General features: G+C 36.8%; 1 protein-coding gene across 1 annotated transcript in view; it reads left to right on the forward strand.

Annotated features, from left to right (window-relative positions):
- CBLB (Cbl proto-oncogene B) overlaps positions 1-23,398 on the forward strand; it is a 213,974-nt gene extending 190,576 nt beyond the window's left edge. The window contains exons 18-19 of the mRNA XM_007461677.1: positions 2,083-2,202; positions 22,572-23,398. Of these exons, the coding sequence (XP_007461739.1) occupies positions 2,083-2,202; positions 22,572-22,831 (380 nt within the window). The 3' untranslated portion in view covers positions 22,832-23,398. The remainder of the gene's footprint in view (positions 1-2,082; positions 2,203-22,571) is intronic.
- The last annotated feature ends 1,281 nt before the right edge of the window (positions 23,399-24,679 follow it).

The following is a 24,679-nucleotide window of genomic DNA, read 5'->3' on the forward strand; positions in this document are numbered from 1 at the left end:
AGGAATGCTTAACTTTATACCTTGCTACAGAAGCCCAGTTTACCCTATACCTGACCAGTAGCCAAACTTAGCATGAAGCATTGTAGTGGTTCAGAACTGAACTAAGTATTTCATGCTATTTTTGGTAATATTTTTAGCGTACCTAGTGACCTTTTAGGTGCAACAGATTAATGGAGCAATATCATACTACTGTATATTTTGTACTCTATTTATGACTCAGTGTATCCAGAATCTAATGTTTAGTCTTAAATAAATAGATGATTAGAAATAGCATAAGTATATCTAACAAACCTATAAATTTACCCCTAAGGAAATAAAAAAGTGTAATTATAAAAGACAGTCTTTTCTCTGACCTAATATTATATCAGTGACGTTTTAGAGTGAACAAGAATTGAAAGTAAATGGTATTGAAAATTTAGCTGTAAATCTTTGGGAAATTTCTAAATTTATGCAGAAATCACCACATTTGTTTCCTTTGGTTAGCCTTCCAAATCAAAAGACTAATATTTGTTGCACGGAATTTGATTTACCTTCTTATTCCTTCCTAAAATGTTTCAACAAAATTAATGAGGCTGAACCATTGACTTTTCAATTATTGAAAACTCAGAATCTAAGACTTATTTTAATCTCAAAATTAATGAAAGCAAATTAAGTAGCCTTGTTTAGGTTAAAAAATAAAAAGTCTCCAGTAAAGCTGGAGATAATTATTGTACGCAAATAGGGGGAAGGAAATAATGACTTCAACTAGTCAAAATTAATATAAATAGGTATGTATTTCCTTCTCAAATAATCAAATTGTTAAATATTTTTAATATCAAACTCAAATGGAAGTTAAAACAATGAAATATATATCAGGTCTTCTTTAATAGTTATAATTTTAGCCTTATGTTAGCAATACAAATTTCACAGAATTTGAATTTATGAAAAATCTGAATATGAGTTAATTTGGGTAGTTAAAGGTAAATATTTGTGAAGTGCAGGCTATTTACCAAGCCGTATGCTTGGTACTGTGTTTCTGTTAGGAGATATAATTCAAACACAATTGAGTAAGATAAGGTCCCTGCCCTGAAAAGAATTTACAGTACCTTTGGAGATGCTGGCAGACATAAAGAAAGTGTTGAGAGAGAGGAAAACAGAGGAGCCCGAGATGGCAGTGGTGGCAGATGATAAATTATTAGTGAACCAAAGGTTGCAGAGGTAATGTTCATCTACTCAGAAAATGAATCAGTTCTATGGATTTAAACTCATATACTAATGATTTTAAACCAGGTAGGTTTATGGTCCTAATAATGATTTAATATAGTAGCACTGATACAATCTTTTTCTGCCATTAGCTCTGCCATTAGCTTCTGCCATTATTCTATTTTTAATAAATATAATTAAGAAGTACAATAATTTTTAATTTGTCTGCAATTCATATTTTTCACTATTTCAGATTCCCCCTCTCTTGTCAAGGTGGTAAAAGAAAAAAACCACATTTTACTACTTGTACAAACCTTAATGTTAATAATAGCATAATTTTTAATAATTGAATTTATTGTTCAGTGAGCCAACTAACAATTTTTTGCATAGGATGCCCAATGTAGTATTTTAAAAGGCACATAATATGTACAGGAGATTTCATAGACATGAATTCACTTAATCCTCACAAATCCCAAATGTCAGGTCCATTTTACAGATTATGTCTGCCTAATGCTTAGACAGATTAACTGATATAATATTCTTACAGGCAAAATTCAAAACCCATTTTTTTGTTTGACAACAGTTTCTGTTCATTGTATAGGACAGACTGGGACAGAAAATTAAAATTAGAAGCAGTTTTTACCATCAACAATTTTACCATCAAGTAAGAGATCTGAAAACTACAAAGTTAGTAGTGTGTATTAATTAGGAATAAATGGGAAAAGCATATTTGAGCAAGTGATGAATAAATTAGAAAATATGCAAATTAGAAAGTGGTTACTATCAGTCATGAAATGTTTTATTTTCAAAAATTGATCTTTATAGAGAATTTCTAATTTTTTTCTTTAGCCAGTTAGCAGAGATAATAGTTTTAGTCTGAAAATTATCTTTATTTTTAAGATCCCTTCTTTGATCCAGCAAGTGGCCAGGTTCCTTTGCCTCCTGCTAGGAGACTACCAGGAGAAAATGTCAAATCCAGCAGAACTTCACAGGACTATGATCAGCTTCCTTCATCTTCAGGTGAGTTGGCTAATAATAGTAATAATAATACCTTATGTTTGTACAGTGCTTTTTGGAGCACCTTTTTATTCAGTGTATAATTGAGCACCGCCAGCCTAAGAAAGTATTTTTATCACCTTTGCATTTGCTTATAAAGCATGTATTATGAGAAGAATGCCTACAAAATTGTCTCACGGAAAAGAAAACATTAAGCCTTAATATTAACTTTGATATGTCAGTAAAGCATGTTCTGTGACTCAAAATCTGTTCATTCTCTAACTTTTGTTTTCCCTTATGATAGATATGAGAAATGGGATTGAAGTCTTTATATACCGAACTGCTGCATTCTCTTATTTCTCCATTAAAGGAAGAAATCTCTTTAGAATTAGTATTAGCACCAAACTATTCATTTTCATAGCTTATTTAGGGCTATCATGCAGTGTTCTACTGCCAGTCATTAAGTAGAAGCTTGTACCATTTTAGTAAATACAAGTCGTACTCATAACCATTATTAATGGAATGTTGCTGCTTTGCTTCTTTGGGAGGTCTTCCTCGACCACCATATCTAAAATAGCTCCCCCTACTTTACACAGTCACTTTCTATCCCCTTCTTTTGCTTTATGTTTCTTCATAGCACCATTCATTCATTTATTTGCTTGTCTATCTCATCTGCTAGAGTATTGCTTTGAATATACACACGTGGTTTGGTTCACTGCTTTATCCCCAGGTGTCTAGAAGAGGGCCTAGCACATGTTCCTTGGATGAGCGGATGGATAGAAGGGAGGAGGGAAGAGTCACCAATATCTGTGTTATGGTGAACATACACACATTTTGAACAACTGAAAAAATATATTTGTCTCATAATTATGAACATCAGAAGTTTTTCCTATGTAGATTTTTGTCCTATATCAGTATTTTTTTCATTAACTGTATTTTGACTTTTTTTGAAGTATAGTTGATTTACAATGCTGTTTTAGTTTCAGTGGTACAGCCAAGTGATTGTTATATAACTGAGTGTATATATGTATATATATATATATATATATAACTGAATATATATATGTATATTCGTCTTCAGATTCTTTTCCATTATAGGTTATTACAAGATATTGAATATAGTTCCCTGTGCTATACAGTAGGTCCTTGTTGTTTATCTATTTTATGTATAGTAGTGTGTATCTGCTAATCCCAAACTCCTAATTTATCCCTCCCTGCTCCTTTCCCCTTTGGTAACTATAAGTTTGTTTTCTATGTCTGTGAGTCTGTTTTTGTTTTGTAAATAACTTTGTATCATTATTTTAGAGTCCACATATAAGTGATAGCATATGATACTTGTCTTTGATTTACTTCACTTAGTATGATAATCACTAGGTCCATCCATGTTGCTGCAAATGGCATTGTTTCATTTGTTTTTATGGCTGAGTAATATTCCATTCTGCATATATATCACATCTTCTTTATTGGGATATAATTGCTTTACAATGGTGTGTTAGTTTATGCTTTATAACAAAGTGAATCAGTTATACATATGTTCCCATATCTCTTCCCTCTTGCGTCTCCCTCCTTCCTACACTCCCTATCCCACCCCTCTAGGTGGTCACAAACCACCAAGCTGATCTCCCTGTGCTATGCAGCTGCTTCCCACTAGCTATCTATTTTACATTTGGTAGCGTATATATGTCCATGCCACTCTCCCACTTTGTCACACCTAACCCTACCTCCTCCTCATGTCCTCAAGTCCATTATCTAGTAGGTCTGTGTCTTTACTCCTGTCTTGCTCCTAGGTTCTTCATGACATTTTTTTTTTAATTCCATATATATGTGTTAGCATACGGTATTTGTCTTTCTCTTTCTGACTTACTTCACTCTGTATGACAGACTCTAGGTCTATCCACCTCATTACAAACAGCTCAATTTCATTTCTTTTTATGGCTGAGTAATATTCCATTGTATATATGTGCCACATCTTCTTTATCCATTCATCCGACGACGGGCACTTAGGTTGTTTCCATCTCCGGGCTATTGTAAATAGAGCTGCAATGAACATTTTGGTACATGACTCTTTCTGAATTCTGGTTTCCTCAGGGTATATACCTAGTAGTGGGATTGCTGGGTCATATGGTAGTTCTATTTGTAGTTTTTTAAGGAACCTCCATACTGTTCTCCATAGTGGCTGAACCAATTCACATTCCCACCAGCAGTGCAAGAGTGTTCCCTTTTCTCCACACCCTCTCCAGCATTTATTGTTTCTAGATTTTTTGATGATGGCCATTCTGACTGGTGTGAGATGATATCTCATTGTAGTTTTGATTTGCATTTCTCTAATGATTAATGATGTTGAGCATTCTTTCATGTGTTTGTTGGCAGTCTGTATATCTTCTTTGGAGAAATGTCTATTTAGGTCTTCTGCCCATTTTTGGATTGGGTTGTTTATTTTTTTGTTATTGAGCTGCATGAGCTGCCTGTAAATTTTAGAGATTAATCCTTTGTCAGTTGATTCATTTGCAAATATTTTCTCCCATTCTGAGGGCTGTCTTTTGGTCTTGTTTATGGTTTCCTTTGCTGTGCAAAAGCTTTGAAGTTTCATTAGGTCCCATTTGTTTATTTTTGTTTTTATCTCCATTACTCTAGGAGATGGGTCAAGAAGGATCTTGCTGTGATTTATGTCATAGAGTGTTCTGCCTATGTTTTCCTCTAAGAGTTTGATAGTTTCTGGCCTTACATTTAGGTCTTTAATCCATTTTGAGCTTATTTTTGTGTATGGTGTTAGGGAGTGATCTAATCTCATACTTTTACATGTACCTGTCCAGTTTTCCCAGCACCACTTATTGAAGAGGCTGTCCTTTCTCCACTGTATATTCCTGCCACCTTTATCAAAGATAAGGTGACCATATGTGCATGGGTTTATCTCTGGGCTTTCTATCCTATTCCATTGATCTATCTTTCTGTTTTTGTGCCAGTACCATACTGTCTTGATTACTGTAGCTTTGTAGTATAGTCTGAAGTCAGGCAGCCTGATTCCTCCAGCTCCATTTTTTGTTCTCAAGATTGCTTTGGCTATTCGGGGTCTTTTGTGTTTCCATACAAATTGTGAAATTTTTTGTTCTAGTTCTGTGAAAAATGCCAGTGGTAGTTTGATAGGGATTGCATTGAATCTATAGATTGCTTTGGGTAGTAGAGTCATTTTCACAATGTTGATTCTTCCAATCCAAGAACATGGTATATCTCTCCATCTGTTTGTATCATCTTTAATTTCTTTCATCAGTGTCTTATAATTTTCTGCATACAGGTCTTTTGTCTCCTTAGGTAGGTTTATTCCTAGATATTTTATTCTTTTTGTTGCAATGGTAAATGGGAGTGTTTTCTTGATTTCACTTTCAGATTTTTCATCATTAGTATATAGGAATGCCAGAGATTTCTGTGCATTAATTTTGTATCCTGCTACTTTACCAAATTCATTGATTAGCTCTAGTAGTTTTCTGGTAGCATCTTTAGGATTCTCTATGTATATATTATCATGTCATCTGCAAACAGTGACAGCTTTACTTCTTCTTTTCTGATTTGGACTCCTTTTATTTCCTTTTCTTCTCTGCTTGCTGTGGCTAAAACTTCCAAAACTATGTGGTATAAGTGGTGAGAGTGGGCAACCTTGTCTTGTTCCTGATCTTAGTGGAAATGCTTTCAGTTCTTCACCATTGAGGATGATGTTGGCTGTGGGTTTGTCATATATGGCCTCTATTATGTTGAGGAAAGTTCCCTTGATGCCTACTTTCTGCAGGGTTTTTATCATAAATGGGTGTTGAATTTTGTCGAAAGCTTTCTCTGCATCTATTGAGATGATCATATGGTTTTTCTCCTTCAGTTTGTTAATATGGTGTATCACGTTGATTGATTTGCATATATTGAAGAATCCTTGCATTCCTGGAATGAACCCCACTTGATCATGGTGTATGATCCGTTTAATGTGCTGTTGCAGTCTGTTTGCTAGTATTTTGTTGAGGATTTTTGCATCTATGTTCATCAGTGATATTGGCCTGTAGTTTTCTTTCTTTGTGACATCCTTGTCTGGTTTTGGTATCAAGGTGATGGTGGCCTCCTAGAATGAGTTTGGGAGTGTTCCTCCCTCTGCTATATTTTGGAAGAGTTTGAGGATAGGTGTTAGCTCTTCTCTAAATGTTTGATAGATTTCGCCTGTGAAGCCATCTGGTCCTGGGCTTTTGTTTGTTGGAAGATTTTTAATCACAGTTTCCATTTCAGTGCTTGTGATTGGTCTGTTCATATTTTCTATTTCTTCCTGATTCAGTCTTGGCAGGTTGTGCATTTCTAAGAATTTGTCCTTTTCTTCCAGATTGTCCATTTTATTGGCACAGAGTTGCTTGTAGTAATCTATCATGATCCTTTGTATTTCTGCAGTGTCTGTTGTTACTTCTTCTTTTTCATTTCTGATTCTATTGATTTGAGTCTTCTCCCTTTTTTTCTTGATGAGTCTGGCTAATGGTTTATCAATTTTGTTTATCTTCTCAAAGAACCAGGTTTTAGTTTTATTAATCTTTGCTATCATTTTCTTCTGCTTTTTATGATTTCTTTCCTTCTGCTAATTTGGGTTTTTTTTTTTCTTCTTTCTCTAATTGCTTGAGGTGCAAGGTTAGGTTGTTTATTCGAGATGTTTCCTGTTTCTTAAGGTGGGCTTGTATTGCTATAAACTACCCTCTTAGAACTGCTTTTGCTGCATCGCATAGGTTTTGGGTCGTCGTGTCTCCATTGTCATTTGTTTCTACGTATTTTTTTTATTTCCTCTTTGATTTCTTCAGTGATCACTTCGTTATTAAGTAGTGTATTGTTTAGCCTCCATGTGTTTGTATTTTTTACAGATCTTTTCCTGTAATTGATATCTAGTCTCATAGCGTTGTGGTCAGAAAAGATACTTGATACAATTTCAATTTTCTTAAATTTACCAAGGCTTGATTTGTGACCCAAGATATGATCTATCCTGGAGAATGTTCCATGAGCACTTGAGAAAAATGTGTATTCTGTTGTTTTGGGATGGAGTGTCCTATAAATATCAATTAAGTCCATCCTGTTTAATGTATCATTTAAAGCTTGTGTTTCCTTATTTATTTTCATTTTGGATGATCTGTCCATTGGTGAAAGTGGGGTGTTGAAGTCCCCCACTATGAATGTGTTACTGTCGATTTGCCCTTTTATGGCTGTTAGTATTTGCCTTATGTATTGAGGTGCTCCTATGTTGGGTGCATAAATATTTACAATTGTTATATCTTCTTCTTGGATCGATCCCTTAATCATTATGTAGTGTCCTTCTTTTGTCTTTTATAATAGTCTTTATTTTAAAGTGTATTTTGTCTGATATGAGAATTGCTACTCCAGCTTTCTTTTGGTTTCCATTTGCACGGAATATCTTTTTCCATCCCCTTACTTTCAGTCTGTATGTGTCTCTAGGTCTGAAGTGGGTCTCTTGTAGACAGCACATATACAGGTTTGTTTTTGTATCCAGTCAGCCAATCTGTGTCTTTTGGTGGGAGCATTTAGTCCATTTACATTTAAGGTAATTATCGATATGTATGTTCTTATTCCCATTTTCTAAATTGTTTTGGGTTCGTTATTGTAGGTCTTTTCCTTCTCTTGTGTTTATTGCCTAGAGAAGTTCCTTTAGCATTTGTTGTAAAGGTGGTTTGGTGGTGCTGAACTCTCTCAGCTTTTGCTTGTCTGTAAAGGTTTTAATTTCTCCATCAAATCTGAATGAGATCCTTGCTGGGTAGAGTAATCTTGGTTGCAGGTTTTTCTCCTTCATCACTTTAAATGTGTCCTGCCACTCCCTTCTGGCTTGCAGAGTTTCTGCTGAAAGATCAGCTGTTAACCTTATGGGGATTCCCTTGTGTGTTATTTGTTGTTTTTCCCTTGCTGCTTTTAATATTTTTTCTTTGTATTTAATTTCTGATAGTTTGATTAATATGTGTCTTGGCATGTTTCTTCTTGGATTTATCCTGTATGGGACTCTATGTGCTTCCTGGACTTGATTGACTATTTCTTTTCCCATATTAGGGAAGTTTTCAACTATAATCTCTTCAAATATTTTCTCAGTCCCTTTCTTTTTCTCTTCTTCTTCTGGAACCCCTATAATTCGAATGTTGGTGCGTTTAATGTTGTCCCAGAGGTCTCTGAGACTGTCCTCAGTTCTTTTCATTCTTTTTTCTTTATTCTGCTCTGCAGTAGTTATTTCCACTATTTTATCTTCCAGGTCACTTATCCGTTCTTCTGCCTCATTTATTCTGCTATTGATCCCATCTAGAGTATTTTTCATTTCATTTATTGTGTTGTTCATCATTGTCTGTTTCATCTTTATTTCTTCTAGGTCCTTGTTAACTGTTTCCTGCATTTTGTCTACTCTAGTTCCAAGATTTTGGATCATGTTTACTATCATTATTCTGAATTCTTTTTCAGGTAGACTGCCTATTTCCTCTTCATTTGTTAGGTCTGGTGCATTTTTATCTTGCTCCTTCATCTGCTGTGTGTTTTTCTGTCTTCTCATTTTGCTTATCTTACTGTGTTTGGGTTCACCTTTTCACGGGCTGCAGGTTCATAGTTCCGGTTGTTTTTGATGTCTGTCTCCAGTGGCTAAGGTTGGTTCAGTGGGTGGTGTAGGCTTCCTGGTGGGGGGGACTAGTGCCTGTGTTCTGGTGTATGAGGCTGGATCTTGTCTCTCTGGTGGGCAGGTCCACGTCTGGTGGTGTGTTTTGGGGTGTCTGTGGACTTATTATGATTTTAGGCAGCCTCTCTTCTAATGGGTGGGGTTGTGTTCCTGTTTTGCTAGTTGTTTGGCATAGGGTGTCCCGCACTGTAGCTTGTTGGTCGTTGAGTGAAGCTGGGTGCTGGCGTTGAGATGGAGATCTCTGGGAGATTTTCGCTGTTTGATATTATGTGGAGCTGGGAAGTCTCTTGTTGACCAGTGTCCTGAAGTTGGCACTCCCACCTCAGAGGCACAGCACTGACTCCTGGCTGCAGCACCAAGAGCCTTTCATCCACATGGTCCTCAATTTGGGATGATTCGTTGTCTATTCATGTATTCCACAGATGCAGGGTACATCAAGTTGATAGTGGAGCTTTAATCCACTGCTTCTGAGGCTGCTGGGAGAGATTTCCCTTTCTCTTCTTTGTTCTCACAGCTCCCAGGGGCTCAGCTTTGGATTTGGCCCCGCCTTTGCGTGTAGGTCACCGGAGGGCGTCTGTTTTTCGCTCAGACAGGACGGGGTTAAAGGAGCCGCTGATTCGGGGGCTCTGGCTCACTCAGGCCGAGGGGAGGGAGGGACACGGAGTGCGGGGCGAGCCTGCGGCGGCAGAGGCCGGCGTGATGTTGCACCAGCCTGAGGCGCGCCGTGCGTTCTTCTGCGGAAGTTGTCCCTGGATCCCGGGACCCTGGCAGTGGCGGGCTGCACAGGCTCCCCGGAAGGGACGTGTGGATAGTGACCTGTGCTCGCACACAGGCCCCTTGGTGGCGGCAGCAGTAGCCTTAGTGTCTCCTGCCTGTCTCTGGGGTCCGCGCTTTTAGCCGCGGCTCGCGCCCGTCTCTGGAGCTCCTTTAAGCAGCGCTCTTAATCCCCTCGCCTCGCGCACCAGGAAACAGGGAAGAAAAAGTCTCTTGCCTCTTCGGCACTCAGCTCGCAGCCCCGCCCGCCCTGGCGGGTGAGCAGACACGCCTCTTGGGCTGGTGAGTGCCGGTCGGCACCGATCCTCTGTGCGGGAATCTCCCCGCTTTGCCCTCCGCACCCCTGTTGCTGCGCTCCCCTCCGCGGCTCCGAAGCTCCCCGCTCCGCCTCCCGCAATCTCTGCCCGCGAAGGGGCTTCCTAGTGTGTGGAGACCTTTCCTCCTTCACAGCTCCCTCCCACTGATGCAAGTCCCGTCCCTATTCTTTTCTCTCTTTTTTTTCTTTTTTCTTTTGCCCTACCCATGTACGTGGGGAGTTTCTTGCCTTTTGGGAGGTCTGAGGTCTTCTGCCAGCATTCAGTAGGTGTTCTGTAGGAGTTGTTCCACATGTAGATGTATTTGTGGTGTATCTGTGGGGAGGAAGGTGATCTCCGCGTCTTACTCTTCCGCCATCTTCCCCTCGTCCTCCACATCTTCTTTATCCATTCTTCTGTCGATGAACACCTAGGTTGCTTCCACGTCTTGGCTGTTGTAAACAGTGCCGCTATGAACACTGAGGTGCATCTGTCTGTTTGAATTAGTTTGTCTTTTCCAGTTACATGCCCAGGAATGGGATTGCTGGATCATATGGTAACTCAGTTTTTAGTTTTTTAAGGAACCTTCCTACTGTTCTCCATAATGACTGCACCAATTTACATTCCCACCAACAGTGTAGGAGGGTCCCCTTTTCTCCACACTGTCTCCAGCATTTATTATTTGTAGACATTTTGGTGATGGCCATTCTGACTGGTGTGAGGTGATACCACATTGTAGTTTTCATTTATATTTCTCTAATAATTAGCAGTGTTGAGCATCTTTCCTATGTGCCTCTTGGCCATTTGTGTGTCATCTTTGGAGAAATGTCTATTTAGGTCTTCTGCCCATTTTTTGATTGGGTTTTTTTTTTTTTTTTATTGAGCTGTATGAGTTTTTTGTATATTTTGGAAGTTAATCCCTTTTTGGTCACATCATTTGCAAAGATTTTCTCCCCTTCTGTAGGTTGTCTTTTTTTTTTTTTTTTTATCTCACCGCTGTGGCCTCTCCCGCCGCGGAGCACAGGCTCTGGACGCGCAGGCCCAGCGGCCATGGCCCACGGGCCCAGCAGTTCCGTGGCATGTGGGATCCTCCCAGACCGGGGCACGAACCCGCGCCCCCCGCGCCGGCAGGCAGACTCCCAACCACTGTGCCACCAGGGAAGCCCTGTCTTTTTGTTTTGTTTATAATTTCCTGTGCTGTGCAGAATCTTTTAAGTTTAATTAGGTCCCACTTGGACTTCCCTGGCGGTCCAGTGATTTAGACTCTGCTTCCACTGCAGGGGGCATGGTTCGATCCCTGGTTGGGGAAGTTCCACATGCCATGTGGTGCAGCCAAAAAAAAAAAAAAAAGAAAGAAAACACAGGAATTAGGTCCCATTTGGTTTTTTGCTCTTATGTCCATTACACTAGGAGATGGATCCAAAAAATATTGCTGTGGTTTATGTCAAAGAGCGTTCTGCCTAGGTTTTCCTCTAGGAGTTTTACAGTATCTGATCTTCCATTTACGTTTTAAAACATTTTTTATGTTTTAAAACATTATAAAACATTTTATAATTTAAAATGTTTTAGGGCTTCCCTGGTGGCGCAGTGCTTGAGAGTCCGCCTGCCGATGCAGGAGACGCGGGTTCGTGCCCCGTTTCGGGAGGATCCCACGTGCCGCGGAGCGGCTGGGCCCGTGAGCCATGGCCGCTGGGCCTGCGCGTCCGGAGCCTGTGCTCCGCAAATGGGAGAGGCCACAACAGTGAGAGGCCCGCATAACGCAAGAAAAAAAAAAAAAATGTTTTAAAAACATTTACGTTTTTAAATCCATTGAGTTTATTTTTGTATATGGTGTTAGAGAATGTTCTAATTTCATTCTTTTACATATAGCTGTCCAGTTTCCCAGTGCCACTTATTGAAGAGACTGTCTTTTCTCCATCCTATATTCTTGCCTCCTTTGTTATATTGGGTTGGCCAAAAAGTTTGTTCAGGTTTTTCCATAACATTTACAGAAAAATCTGAATGAACTTTTTGGCCAACGCAATATATTAATTGACCATAAGTGTGTGGGTTTATTTCTGGGCTTTCTATCTTGTTCATTGATGTATGTGTCTATTTTTGTGCCAGTACCATACTATTTTGATTACTGTAGCTTTGTAGTACAGTCTGAAGTCAGGGAGCATGATTCCTCCAGCTCCATTCTTCTTTCTCTGTTTCGACTGTTCAAGATCTTTTGTGTTTCAATACAAATTTTAAAATTATTTGTTCTCTGAAAAATGCCATTGGTAATTTGATAGGTCTTGCATTGAATCTGTAGATTGCCTTGGGTAGTGTGGTCATTTTAACAGTATTGATTCTTCCAATCCAAGAACATGGTTTCCATTTGTTAGTGTCATCTTCAGTTTCCTTCATCAGTGTCTTGTAATTTTCAGAGTACAGGTCTTTTGCCTCCTTAGGTAGGTATATTCCTAGGTATTGTATTCTTTTTGATGTGATGGTAAATGGGATTGTTTCCTTAATTTCTCTGATATTTCATTGTTAATGTATAGAAATGAGACAGATGTCTGTATATTAATTCTGTATCCTGCAACTTTACAGAAATCATTGATGAGCTCTAGTAGTTTGCTGGTGGCATCTTTAGGATTTTCTGTGTATAGTAGCAAGTGGTCTGCAAACAGTGACAGTTTTACTTCTTCCTTTCCGATCTCGATTCTTTTTATTTTTTTCTTCTCTGATTGCCATGGCTAGGACTTCCAAAACTATGTTGAATAAAAGTGGTGAGAGTGGCAGCCTTGTCTTGTTCCTGGTCTTAGAGAGAATGCTTTCAACTTTTCATCATTGAGTATGATGTTAGTTGTGGGTTTGCCCTATATGGTCTTTATTGTGTTTAGGTTATGTTCCCTATATGCCCACTTTCTGGATAGTTTTTATCATAAATGATGTTGAATTTTATCAAAAGCTTTTTTTCATCTATTAATATGATCATATGGTTTTTTAGTCTTCGGTTTAATATGGTGTATCACATTGATTGATTTATGGATATTGAAAAATCCTTGCAACCCTGGGATAAATCCCACTCGATCATGGTGTATGATCCTTTTTATGTATTGCTGGATTTGGTTTGCTTTTAAGCTCAAACCTCAGTTCACGGATTTGTTAATAGTGAGAGCTGTCCATTCTGTAACTTCCGAATCAAGATAAATTATTTAGCTGCTTTGAGAATTATCAGCACAGTAGTTCTATACTTGATGACATGCATGGGAGATGCAAAAATCCCTCTGCAGTTTTTAAGTTTTTACACTTGACTATAACTCAGAAAAACAGAAAATTTTATTAACCATTTCAAATTTTGGTCTGTGCTGTTTTTACCAATTTATTTCTAGTCATTCCAATATTTCAGATATATCCATGGGTACCCACTGAAACACTGTATTTCCATTTGAAAGGGTAGATTTCCAGAATGATGAAAAAATGTGAAAGTCAAGAAGAAGGAGAGACAGTATCTTACAATATATATAGGAGAAGAAAGCAAATCCCTTAAGGAAATAATGTTAAAATACAACTTTGAGAAGAGTGCCATGACTGATTTAAAATAGCATTCAGTACCACCAGCTCTTGATTAACAGAAACATATACTCAAGTTATGAGAAGAGTTGTGGCCTAAATGCTCTATTTTCACAGCTTCTTTACAGTTTGCACCATAACATGCAGGTATTGTTGAGCCCAGAGGAACATCATTCACATATATGATTTCAACTGGTAGGAATTCCAGTTAGCATTACACTAGAAATTTCAAGGAAGAACTTTAAGTCACAAACCCTGTTGAAACATCCCCAAATAGGCATTTACCAGAAGCCTAAACTGGCTTTACCTGAGTGATAAAATAGTCCTGATTATTACCTCTGAGGGCCTCAGCTAGGTGTAACATCAACTATTTCAGCCTACTCCCTGAACTCTCTTTACAAATACAGTCAAACCACAGAAAATAAGATACTTTTTTCCAACAAGATGTTTGCTCACATGCTGCTTCACAGGGCTACCAAGCTGTCCACTAGTTTATTTCACACCAGGAGAGGGACTCAGCTTGCCTTCTGGATTAGATCTTTCCATCAGAAACTTAAGACTATGCAGTGTGCCTTTGGGATACTAATAGTGCTTATTTTGCAGTAACGTTTTTATTGATATGAAGGCCTTTTTAAGACAATCGTTGAGGATTCTGGTATAACTGCCGCATCTTATAAATTCCATTTCTATTTTTTATGGTGATGTAAATAATTGATGGTGACTTCTGTATATAAGCTTTCTATGAAAAGAATATTTCTAACTCAAAAAATTTAATTGATTTAAAAATATTTTCCTTTTTCTAAAAAGGATGTGTGCATGTAAATGTATGTCTACATATACAAAGAGCCTTCCAAATGTTTTATTCCTCCCCCCATAAGTTTGTAGATGTAACAATATTTAATGATATGAATATGTCATTAATGATAATCAGAATAAGTGGATTTTACTGGCTTGTGTTACACTTACATATATCTTATATGGGCCAAATGTTTTTGCTAGTAGTCTGCTTATTTCTTCACATAGGGTTCATGTCTATACTAGCTATGCATGAGCTTTTAGACATTTTTAAGTTTGCTTTTCTCTTGGGGTAAGATATAATGTGCTACAGTTTGAATACCATTCTTTAAAAACCCAGGGAATCCAACTTATATTAGAATACAAAGTCGTAATGATGATGTGTTTGTGCTCATGCTGATGAAGTGCAGCTGAGCGCTTGAGATTTTTTTTTTTATATTCTTAGTATTTAAAAGGATGTTCAAGGTAATACTTAAAAATAACACTAGAATTTCAGAATATGACTTGTATTAAATGTGTTTATAACTGGTAACAGATATTATTGCCAAGTATACCTACAAAATAAAGGAGGTCTCATAAAAGGAATTAATTTCAGTACTACTTTTCCTTTACTAGCTTAAAGTGTCCAGGTGTTGAATGAATTTTATATTAAGACCTCAACTGGAAATCACGGCTTCATTTCACATAAGAGTGGGAATTGTGTATTGTTATAAGTGATGTTTTAAGATAAACTGTGTTTTTGTGTTTCAACAAAGGAAACTGCTGCATTACAGAGTTTTACAATAGTTCAACTACCTAAAATGTTTTCCCTTACATACAGCTTCAGTTTTAAAACCACTGAACATGGGGTCAGTTTTCTTACAAATCTAATACTAATGTAGTTGTTTTATAACCATTTTCTGGATGTATTAAAAAAGTTATGTCATAACCTTGGCCCTTACAATCATAATTACCTACCTTAGTGTATGTGAAGATATTTTATTTGTAATTTAGTGAAAACTGTGTATTAAAACATGTCCTAAAATTCAATAGTATAAAAACATGTCCTTCTAAAATTAAATAGTATATCTGTAGTGGAAGCAATTCAAGTTTACATAAATGAGTTCCAGAAATAATTGTTCCAACTTACAGGAGAGTAGCAAAGTCATAATGATGATGTGTATGAGATTTCTTTTATGCCTTGATAAGTTAATTTATATTTTTTCTTTTCTCAGATATTGTTATACTTGAAAAAATCTGTAGTCTAAGAGTCTTGATGTCCATCCCAAGTATAGTCAATGAATTACTAAATAATTTTAGAGATTATGTCTCAGATTGTATGTAGTAATCATTTTTAAAATTTGTTAAGCACTTACTATGGGACAAATGTTATGCTAAGTATTTTAAATACAGATAACAGAGATAACTTAATACATAACATATATTATATTTATAGTTGCACATGTAAAATATTTTATATAATAGTTTCTATATTGTATATTAATGTTTTGAGTAGTTTAAATGTAAATTTACTATAAGATACAGGTCTAGTAAAAATTTTTTTTTACTTTTTATTTTATATTGGAGTATAGTTGATTAACAATGTTGTGTTAGTTTCAGGTGTACTGTGAAGTGATTCAGTTATACATATACATGTATCTATTCTTTTTCAAATTCTTTTCCCATTTAGGTTATTACAGAGTATTGAGCAGAGTTCCCTGTGCTATACAGTAGGTCCTTGTTGATTATCTATTTTAAATATAGCAGAGTGTACATGTCAATCCCAAACTCCCAATCTATCCCTCTCCCCCAACCCTTCCCCTCTGGTAACCATAAGTTTTTTCTCTCTGAGTCTATTTCTGTTTTATAAACAAGTTCATTTGTATCATTTTTTTTAGATTCCACATATAAGTGATATATGATATTTGTCTTTCTCTGACTTACTTCAGTTAGTATGATAATCTCCAAGTCCATCCATGTTGCTACAAATGGCATTATTCCATTCTTTTCTTATGACTAATATTCCATTATATATATGTACCACATCTTATTCTTCTGTCGATGGACATGTAGTTTGCTCCCATGTCTGGCTATTGTTAACAGTGCTGCAAGGAACACTGGGGTGCATATATCTTTTCGGATCATGTTTTTCTCTGGATATATGCCCAGGAGTGGGATTGTAGGGTCATATGGTAGCACTATTTTTAACTTTTTAAGGAACCTCCATACTGTTCTCCATAGTGGCTGTAACCATTCACCTTCCCACCAACAGTGTAGGAGGGTTTCCTTTTCTCCACACTCTCTCCAGCATTTATTGTTTGTAGACTTTTTCATGATGGCCATTCTGACTGGTGTGAGGTGATAGCTCATTGTAGTTTTGATTAGCATTTCTCTAACGATTAGTGATGTTAAGCATCTTTTCATGTGCCTCTTGGCATCTGTATGTTTTCTTTGGAGAAATGTCTATTTATTTAGGTCTTCTGCCCATTTTTTGATTGGGTTGTTTGTTTTTTGGATATTGAGCTGCATGAGCTCTTTGTAAATTTTGTAGATTAATCCCTTGTCAGTTACATTGTTTGCAAGTATTTTCTCCCATTCTGTGGGTTGTCTTCTCATCTTGTTTATGGTTTTCTTTGCTGTGCAAAAGCTTTTAAGTTTCATTAGGTCCCATTTGTTTATTTTTGTTTTTATTTCCATTTCTCTAGGAGGTGGGTCAAAAAGGATCTTGCTGTGATTTATGTCATAGAGGAAAACATAGGCAGAACACTGTAAGAGTTTTATAGTGTCTAGCCTTACATTTAGGTCTCTAATCCATTTTGAGTTTATTTTTGTGTATGGTGTTAGGGAGTGTTCTAATTTCATTCTTTTACATTTAGCTATCCAGTTTTCCCAGCACCACTTATCGAAGAGGCTGTCTTTTCTCCATTGTATATTCTTGCCTCCTTTGTCAAAAATAAGGTGACCATATGTGTGTAGGTTTACTTCTGGGCTTTCTATCCTGTTCCATTGATCTGCATTTCTGTTTTTCTGCCAGTACCGTACTGTCTTGATTACTGTAGCTTTGTAGTATAGTCTGAAGTCAGGGAGCCTGATTCCTCCAGCTCTGTTCTTCTTTCCCAAGATTGCTTTGGCTATTCGGGGTCTTTTGTGTCTCCAAACAAATTTTAAGAGTTTTTTCTTCTAGTTCTGTGAAAAATGCCATTGGTAATTTGATAGGGATTGCATTGAATCTGTAGATTGCCTTGGGTAGTATGGTCATTTTGACAATATTGATTCTTCCAATATTTTTTTCTTTTAATTCTCAGATATTGTTATACTTGAACATATCTGTAGTCTAAGAGTCTTGATGTCCATCCCAAGTATCATCATTGAATTACTAAATATAGATTATGTCTCAGATTTTAAAAAAATATTACAGTTTTAAATATAGATAACAGAGAATTTAATACCTAACATTATTATATTTATAGTTGCACATACAAAACATTTTATATAATTGTTTATATATTGTATATTAATGTTGAGTAGTTTATATAATACAATGTAATATTATGTATAAAATATAAATAAATGTAAATTTACTATTACAATACAGATCTAGTCATAATTTTATTTCCCACAACCCCTCTGAAATAGGTATTATTAATGTCAATTTATAGAAGTAAGTAAGTAAGTGAGACACAACAAAGTTTAGTAATTTACCCAAGGTCTCACAGCTAGTAAATGATTGATAGGATTTGAATCAGTAGGCTGTGCACCCATTTATGTTGTTGTTAGCCAAGTTTATGTTGTAATCCCACCAGTAGTCAGGCCAAAAATTAGGTTTAAAAACTTAACTCACGGGCTTCCCTGGTGGTGCAGTGGTTGGTTGAGAGTCCACCTGCTGATGCAGGGGACACGGGTTCGTGCCCCGGTCTGGGAAGATCCCACATGCCGTGGAGCGGCTGGGCCCGTGAGCCATGGCCGCTGAGCCTATGTATCCGGAGCCTGTGCTCCGCTACGGGAGGGGCCACAACAGTGAGAGGCCTGAGTATGGCAAAAAAAAAAAAAAAAAAAAACTTAACTCACACATTCATATAACAGTGATTGCTAAGCTGAGTTTGGAGATAGATAGCCAATCATAAAACCAAATGAAGACAGTAGCAAAGGAATAGTAGTGATAGAAGAGGGTACTAAGAATTCTAAAATTGTAGTACAGATTTCAAAACCTAGATTGTGATCATTTTTCACATGACTTTAGGAAGCCACTACATACTTTCTGTACTTTTTATACCAGCAAAATCAATCTCTGTCTTAGATTCTCGAACATCTCAGACCTATAAAACCAACAGATGGGATCTGAGGCTTTTTTTAAAATTATGAAAGTAGTACATACACATTAGAGAATAAAGTAGAATTAAAAAAAAAAAAGTCACTTAGAACCCTGTCATCAGTAAGGAACGTTATTGCCATTTTGGAGTCCTTCTAATGATCTGTCCATACACATGTTCACACAGTGGAGATCATACTCCACAGTACAACATAGTATCATAAGTTTCTTACCACATCATTAAATTTTTTTTAACGTCACTTTAAATTATTGTATGCTGTCTGTCAAACTATTGCTTCTCAAATCTTTCTCCCCACCAAAGAGCTAACTCCGAATGACATGGGGACTAGGGATTTAACTAAAAGTGGACAATCACATGCAGGAAATTGCTTCGAAGTCTGTATTATTTCAACAATTTATAGAAATTTTGCATTTTACTTGGTATATCTGCATTTATTTTCATATTTAAAAATATTAACTCTCATATCCTTGAGTAAAATTAGTGCTCCAGGAAGATGTACTGTTTATAGCCTGTGGCTCCACACCTTGCACTTCTTATCTGGATGTTGTTGCCCTTGCTCATAGGAGTTCAAAAATACCGTGAGCACGGACAGCAGCACCAGAATAAAACATGTCCTTCCAATCACATTTCTAAGGATGACATGTATTCAGGTACAGAAATCCCCACAGTGCTGGTAAAATTCAGTCATTCCAGTGTACTCCAAAACTACAACATAGCAGCTTTGTGAGAACTCTGAGAGAGGTTCATCTGCTGTTTCATTACTCCTTTGCATCATCTACATATTACAAAGTGAATAAGGACCTGGTATCTCCTCTTTTAGACATTGTGAGAGAGAAAGAAGTGCAGACAGTGAAGGCTGTCCATGAGTTTTAAGAAGAGGTGTCTAGAAAGAGGGATTGGCTTTAAGTGCTTTGCTGTAATGATCAGCATGAAAATTGCCTTTTTTTTTTTAATGGCTTTTACTATTAGTTGTTCAGGTTATAACAGATCTTTCGTGTTAATATCTTGCTTAAAAGTTTCATATAGAACTAGGCACTCACTACAAATTCCAGGTTTTTGTCCTCTTCCACATTTGAATTCCTATTAATTCATAGTAACTGCTGTTCTATAGCACTGTAGTATAGTGGTTATCATTACAAATAATACTTAGTAGATTTGGAGAGTGAGAATTATGAAAGTAAACTGCTTAACTCAAAGTCACTCAAAATCTTAGTGGCCAAACTGAGATGCATCTAACCAACCTCGGTGCTCGTCACCGACATCCTCATCTGGAAAAGTTGTAGCTGTCAGTGACCTGGTGCAGAGCTACACTATCCAATTAAAACAAACAAAAAATTAAAACGTTCCAAATTGAATAAGTATTCAGCAATAAATAGAAATGTATATAACAAGTGGCAAAAAGTTGCAACAAAGCTTCCACGTTACTTCCATTTGTGGGCTCTAATACATGATACAGTTCAACTCTGGGCATTTGTAAGATTCCAACGAGATGTCAGCACTGTTTTGGGGAAACAAACAGATCTTGAGTTAGGGCAGTGAGGACTAGGATTAAATGAGTTGGGATATATGAGTTTTGTGTTTAAAAGGAAAAAAAATCTATCTTTTGGAAAAATTAATCTTTGCTTCAAAGTTTTTTCTTTTTTTTACTGAAAATATCTTCAAAATCTATTGTGATTCCTTCCAGAGATGGTTTGAATCATTTCCTCTAGTTGGTATTTCAAATAGATCAGAGATACCTTCACTCCTCTAGCTAGATAGTTTTGATTTAATCATTTTGTGTGTGTGTGTGTGTATGTGTGTTTTCCCTAACATTTGGTTTAACCTAACTTAGCCTTCCTGAATTATGTTTAGTACTTATTTTTTTTCAAGAAAAGAATAGCTTTCTCAAATAAAATTTATCATCTGCAAATTCCATTGCATTTGGCCAGTATTAATATAGCAGCCTCACAGAGTGGATAGATTTCTTGGGGGGTTTCCTGGTGACACGTGCCATCTACCAAGATCAAAGACGCATGTTTATTACATCTAGAAATTCTAAATCTTAAGACTTAATTTCCAATTATACTATTAGATAGGTCTCTCGCTGCCATAGCATCTTTCCCAGTTTAGTAGTATTCATAGCTGTACTTTTCAGAGATGCTTGATATTCATGTGCCCTTCTCAGTATTTAGACAGAAACAAAATAACAATATTAGAAAAATTCTTCAAAAATTACCAGTAGAATACAAGGAATTTAAACTTGTGTTTAATTCTAGATACTTTTCTCACCTAAAAGTAAGTCAGAACAGACAATATTTCAATGTAAAATTTCTGTGGTAACTGATTAAAGGAAAGCTTGCTAGAATCTCTAATAGTTTTTGGAAGTAATTAGAAGGAAAGCATAATTTATTATCCCTTTCTGCATGACATAATGGAAATACTTAATAGAAAAATAAATGAAACCTCAAAACAGTAAGAAATGCAATTTACTAGACCATAATAATTTGAGATATTTAGTTACAGATATACAAAACAGTATAGACTTTAGCAAGAACCAGAAACTAATGTGTGTTCTTATGTATGACCAGAGTAAGCTTTATCTACAGCTATAATATTTTTTTCAAACTGGATATCATTCTGTAAGAAAGGAACAATTAAAAATAAGACTATCATCCAATTTTGTGTAGAACTAAATATTTTCATCCTGGAGGCTTTGTTTTGTGTATGTTATATTGATATTGCTAGAATTGCAAACAGGGTGATATTTTTTTTTTTTATAAGTTACCTTTCTCAGAGAAAAATATACTTATGAGAAAAATATGAAATAATGTATCAGATAATTCTTTATAATTTACATTTGATTATTATTGAAAGTATCAGCTTATAATATTTCCATAGGCCATCAGGAAAGTTGGCAAGGGAGCAGAGACCAAGAGGGACAGGATGAGGACTGGAGTCAAGAGGGTTCTAGCCTCACTTCTTCATTTATTTTTGTCCTTGAATTTGGCACCTGTCAGTGGTCTAAGAAGAAAAACATTAAATAACTGTTGGCATCTACTGTATCTTAAACCCATAAATGTTTCATGGAATAAATTTGACAACTTTTAACCTTTTTTAAAAATCTAGGCTTTTGATAACCAGATACAGATAAATGGAAATCCATGATAAAAGTGCCACCTCAAGTTACTAGCCCATGTCCTGGTGATCTGTATGGGATGGTGGTCTATTAACTAACTTTCTTTTCTCCTAATAAGAGTACTTTCCATTCATGGATACCAGTGTCATTGGGTTTAACTTTGAGAAACTATTATCAGGGGACTGATCTGGAACCGAGTTCTCCACTAATGTTTCTGCTGGCTTTGCTTTTTCTCAGGCTAAGCGTTCTACATTGGAATCTGGATAAAGTATTTCAGCAAAGCACTGAGTTTACTTCTGTCCAACCTATTGACTAATAGCAGACTCAAAGCATCTACTATTTCATTATTTCCCCCCTAGCATCAGCAAGGTATCACTTTACAGCATTATTAACTTGAAAAATATGCTACAAAGCATATTTCTCAGGAGTTTTGCTCTGACATGGGTGGGGTGTAGGACCTGGTGGGGATGTTCTGCCAGGAGTATCCACGAGCTTGTAACAGTTTCCTCTAGTAGAAACTTCCCAAGCAAGTGCCTTCGCCATAGTAGAGAAGGGTGAGCTGTACTGCCAAAGTGAAAGCTTTTATTTTTCAGTTATTTTTGTTTTTTTCCTTCTGTATCTTTTATTTCATATGGTTTAAAGAACAATATGTAGAATTGGGGAAAAAAGTTGTGTTAATTTCTCAGTTAAATTTCCAACACACCCTACCTTAGTTTTCTTGAAGTTCAAAATGGGGACAATATAACCTATCCAACCATAGTATATAAAAATGGAAAATGGTTTTTGTAGAAACAATGAAAAACTGTTTTCATATAAAATAATAAGATCATACTAATGTATAATGTCTTTATTTTTATCTCATTATTTAAATATCTCTTTAAAAATCTATGCAGATGGTTCACAAGCACCAGCCAGACCTCCTAAACCACGACCCCGCAGGACTGCACCAGAAATTCACCACAGAAAACCCCACGGGCCTGAGGCAGCATTGGAAAATGTCGATGCAAAAATTGCAAAACTCATGGGAGAGGGTTATGCCTTTGAAGAAGTTAAGAGAGCCTTAGAGATAGCCCAGAATAATGTCGAAGTGGCCCGTAGCATCCTCCGAGAATTTGCCTTCCCCCCTCCCGTCTCCCCACGTCTAAATCTATAGCAGCCAGGACTGTAAACACCAGAACACAAAGCAATTGTTGAATATTCCAGATGTGTGGAAAGGAGAAAAGTGAGATGGAATTCAAGAGAGAACGTCTCCTCCTCACGTGGCATCTTGAGAAGAGAAAGGCTCGGAAGTGCTGCTTCTCAGAAGACAGCTTCTTGCTCAGGATGCCAATGGCCATGGCTTCCTTATTTTTGCTAGCCATACTTTTAAATCAGGGTTGAACTGACAAAAATAATTTAAAGACGTTTACTTCCCTTGAACTTTGAATCTGTGAAATGCTTTTCCTTGTTTACAAGTTGGCAAAGTTGCAGTTTGTTTTTTAGTTTTGTTTGGGGACTTTTTTGATACCTGTACTGTGTTCTTGATAGACCCTCTGTACAGTGGTCAGGTCTGCTGTAACATTTTCTACCAGCTCCCTTGCTGTCTGCGTCAACAGCTAAGTCACGTATTCATTTTGATCGCTCCCATCCCACCCACCCCCCCCAAACCCAGGTCCAGTTCCATTTCTCCCATTTACAAGATGCTTTAAAGGTTCTGGTTTTCAGTGTATCAAATTAATGCAAAAAAAGTGTGTGGCCTTCACTACTGTCTTTTCTTTGGAAACCATCACTGTTGAGAGATGGGCAAAATCTGAATGTATAAAGCATTTTTTGGTCAATGAATGCCTTTTATAAGGGGTTTTCATATAATATAGAAGAGCTTCCCTTTTTGTGTAAGTTTTGTGATCTTCCACACTCTCATCTTTGTCATCACAGGGGTGTCACGACGCTAAAAACAGAAACCTAAAATATTAGAAAGCAACTACCGCAGAGGTGGGAGAATACGCTTGCACATGACAATGCCGTATTGAAGTTATATAATGAGGTCCCCTGATATTTATGCCGCATTACTTTGAGGCATGCTGAATAAGAGGGCCGTCTCCCAGAAATACATTAATAATTTTCAGATAAAACTATCACCATACCTTTCCCAAAGTGGAATAGAGTTCATTTCCTGTTTGAGTGATTACACTCTGGTACCTAAAAAGTTTAGGAACCAGTTCATATTGCAGTGGAAACATTACATCTTTGACGCACTGTTAAGTGCTAATGCTACTGCGGCAATGTTTATTTTTCTTTTGCAAAATTCTTAGTAATTTTCTCTCTCCCATCAAATTAGAGTTCGTATTTAATTTTTCGATTCTCTCATTCATTGCTCCACATTGCTCCATCCAGTCAGGTATAAGACATTTATACAGTTTTGCCTTTTTTGCAAAATGGAGGTTGGTTCTTCAGAAACCGTGTTATTACTTTTAATAAACCTACAAATATTTATTGGGCATCTATGATGTGCTCCACGCTGTCAGGCACTGTGTTCTTAAAGCACAAACTGTCACAAACTGATTCCATTGTAATATTCTGTTATCCTTTATCTGCCCTTTTGATGGTGACAGTCTCTCTGCTGGACAAAGCCTGGAAGGGTTCCACCAGCGCTTTAGAATTTTCAGGCAATCTTCTTTTTTTTTTTCTTATTAAGTTAGTGAAGAAATTAGACAAAACCAGGTCTGTGTTAAATGCTTGAACCCACAGAAGGCTTCCTAAACATGGACTGATTGATTGCAGGTTTGTGCACGTTTCTGCCACTCCTTTAACTTCACACAGTGTGATGTAAAAAGATGCATCTCATAGTGAGCCTTTCTTCAGGATTTGAAAACATGTAACCAAACATGTGGCAGAGCCAAAGGAAATTAACAGTCAAGACTTGTGTAGTCATTGCATTGACCTAGGGAGGGAACTAATGCATTCCTTTGTGAGCTGACATGTGCCCTTACTTGACAGTTTGATCTCCTGACATGAGGTACCT

The sequence above is a fragment of the Lipotes vexillifer genome, unplaced genomic scaffold (assembly GCF_000442215.2).
Source record: "Lipotes vexillifer unplaced genomic scaffold, Lipotes_vexillifer_v1.1 scaffold1164, whole genome shotgun sequence".
NCBI lineage: Eukaryota > Metazoa > Chordata > Mammalia > Artiodactyla > Lipotidae > Lipotes > Lipotes vexillifer.